This window comes from Pistacia vera, unplaced genomic scaffold (assembly GCF_008641045.1).
Source record: "Pistacia vera cultivar Batoury unplaced genomic scaffold, PisVer_v2 Contig35, whole genome shotgun sequence".
Classification (NCBI taxonomy): domain Eukaryota; kingdom Viridiplantae; phylum Streptophyta; class Magnoliopsida; order Sapindales; family Anacardiaceae; genus Pistacia; species Pistacia vera.
Window position 1 is genome coordinate 1,084,856 of NW_022196168.1, and position 887 is coordinate 1,085,742.

The 887-nt window shown below is 40.4% G+C and overlaps 1 protein-coding gene across 1 annotated transcript; it reads left to right on the forward strand.

The window, feature by feature from the left end:
- Window positions 1–209: 209 nt before the first annotated feature.
- Window positions 210–887, forward strand: LOC116139290 (uncharacterized mitochondrial protein AtMg00810-like). Its single transcript, XM_031424967.1, has one exon. The coding sequence runs from the start codon at window positions 210–212 to the stop codon at window positions 885–887; it is 678 nt and encodes a 225-aa protein (XP_031280827.1).

Here is an 887-nt window from a genome sequence, read left to right on the forward strand (position 1 = left end):
TTAGCTGAAAATGTATATATGGTACAGCCAGAAGGGTTTGTCGATTCTGTCACTCCTTATCATGTATGTAGGCTGAAAAAGGCACTCTATGGGTTGAAACAGGCTTCTAGAGCCTAGTTTGACAAACTTAAAGCAGCATTTCTAGATTGGGGTTTGTAAATTCAGTGGCTGATCCAAGCCTGTTTATTTTCCACAGTCAAGATCAAGTAATGTATGTCTTAGTATATGTGGATGATATACTCTTGACAGGAAATATTCCCTCGCTGATTCAAGACAGTGTCCAGAAACTTAACACTCAGTTTGCTTTGAAGATTCTTGGATCTTTAAAATATTTTTTGGGTTTTGAGGTTACCCGAGATGCATCTGGTCTTTACATGAATCAAGAAAAGTATGCAAAGGACATTCTCATCAAAACCAAAACGGTTGATTGCAAACCATGTTCTACTCCAATGGCAGTTGGCTCTAAACTCACTCCTGATGACAGTGATCCATTTGATAATCCTGCTCTTTACCGCAGTACCATTGGAGCCCTGCAATATCTTATCCTGTCTAGCCCAGACATTGCTTATTCAATTAATAAACTGAGCCAGTTTTTAAAGGCCCCAACACAGCTTCACTGGCAGGCCTGTAAAAGGCTACTGAGATATGTTAAAGGAACTTCTAATTATGGAGTTCACTTCACTAAAAGTCACCTGTTTCAGCTGGAATGTTTTGCTGATGCTAACTGGGCCAATAGCTTGCATGACAGACGATCAACCAGTGGCTGCTATGTGTTCCTTGGATCCAACCTAATTAAGTGGTTTTCTAGAAAACAGAGAGTTGTTGCTCTGTCATCTACTGAAGCAGAGTATCGAGCCCTTGCACAAGGATCAACTAAGATTGTCTAG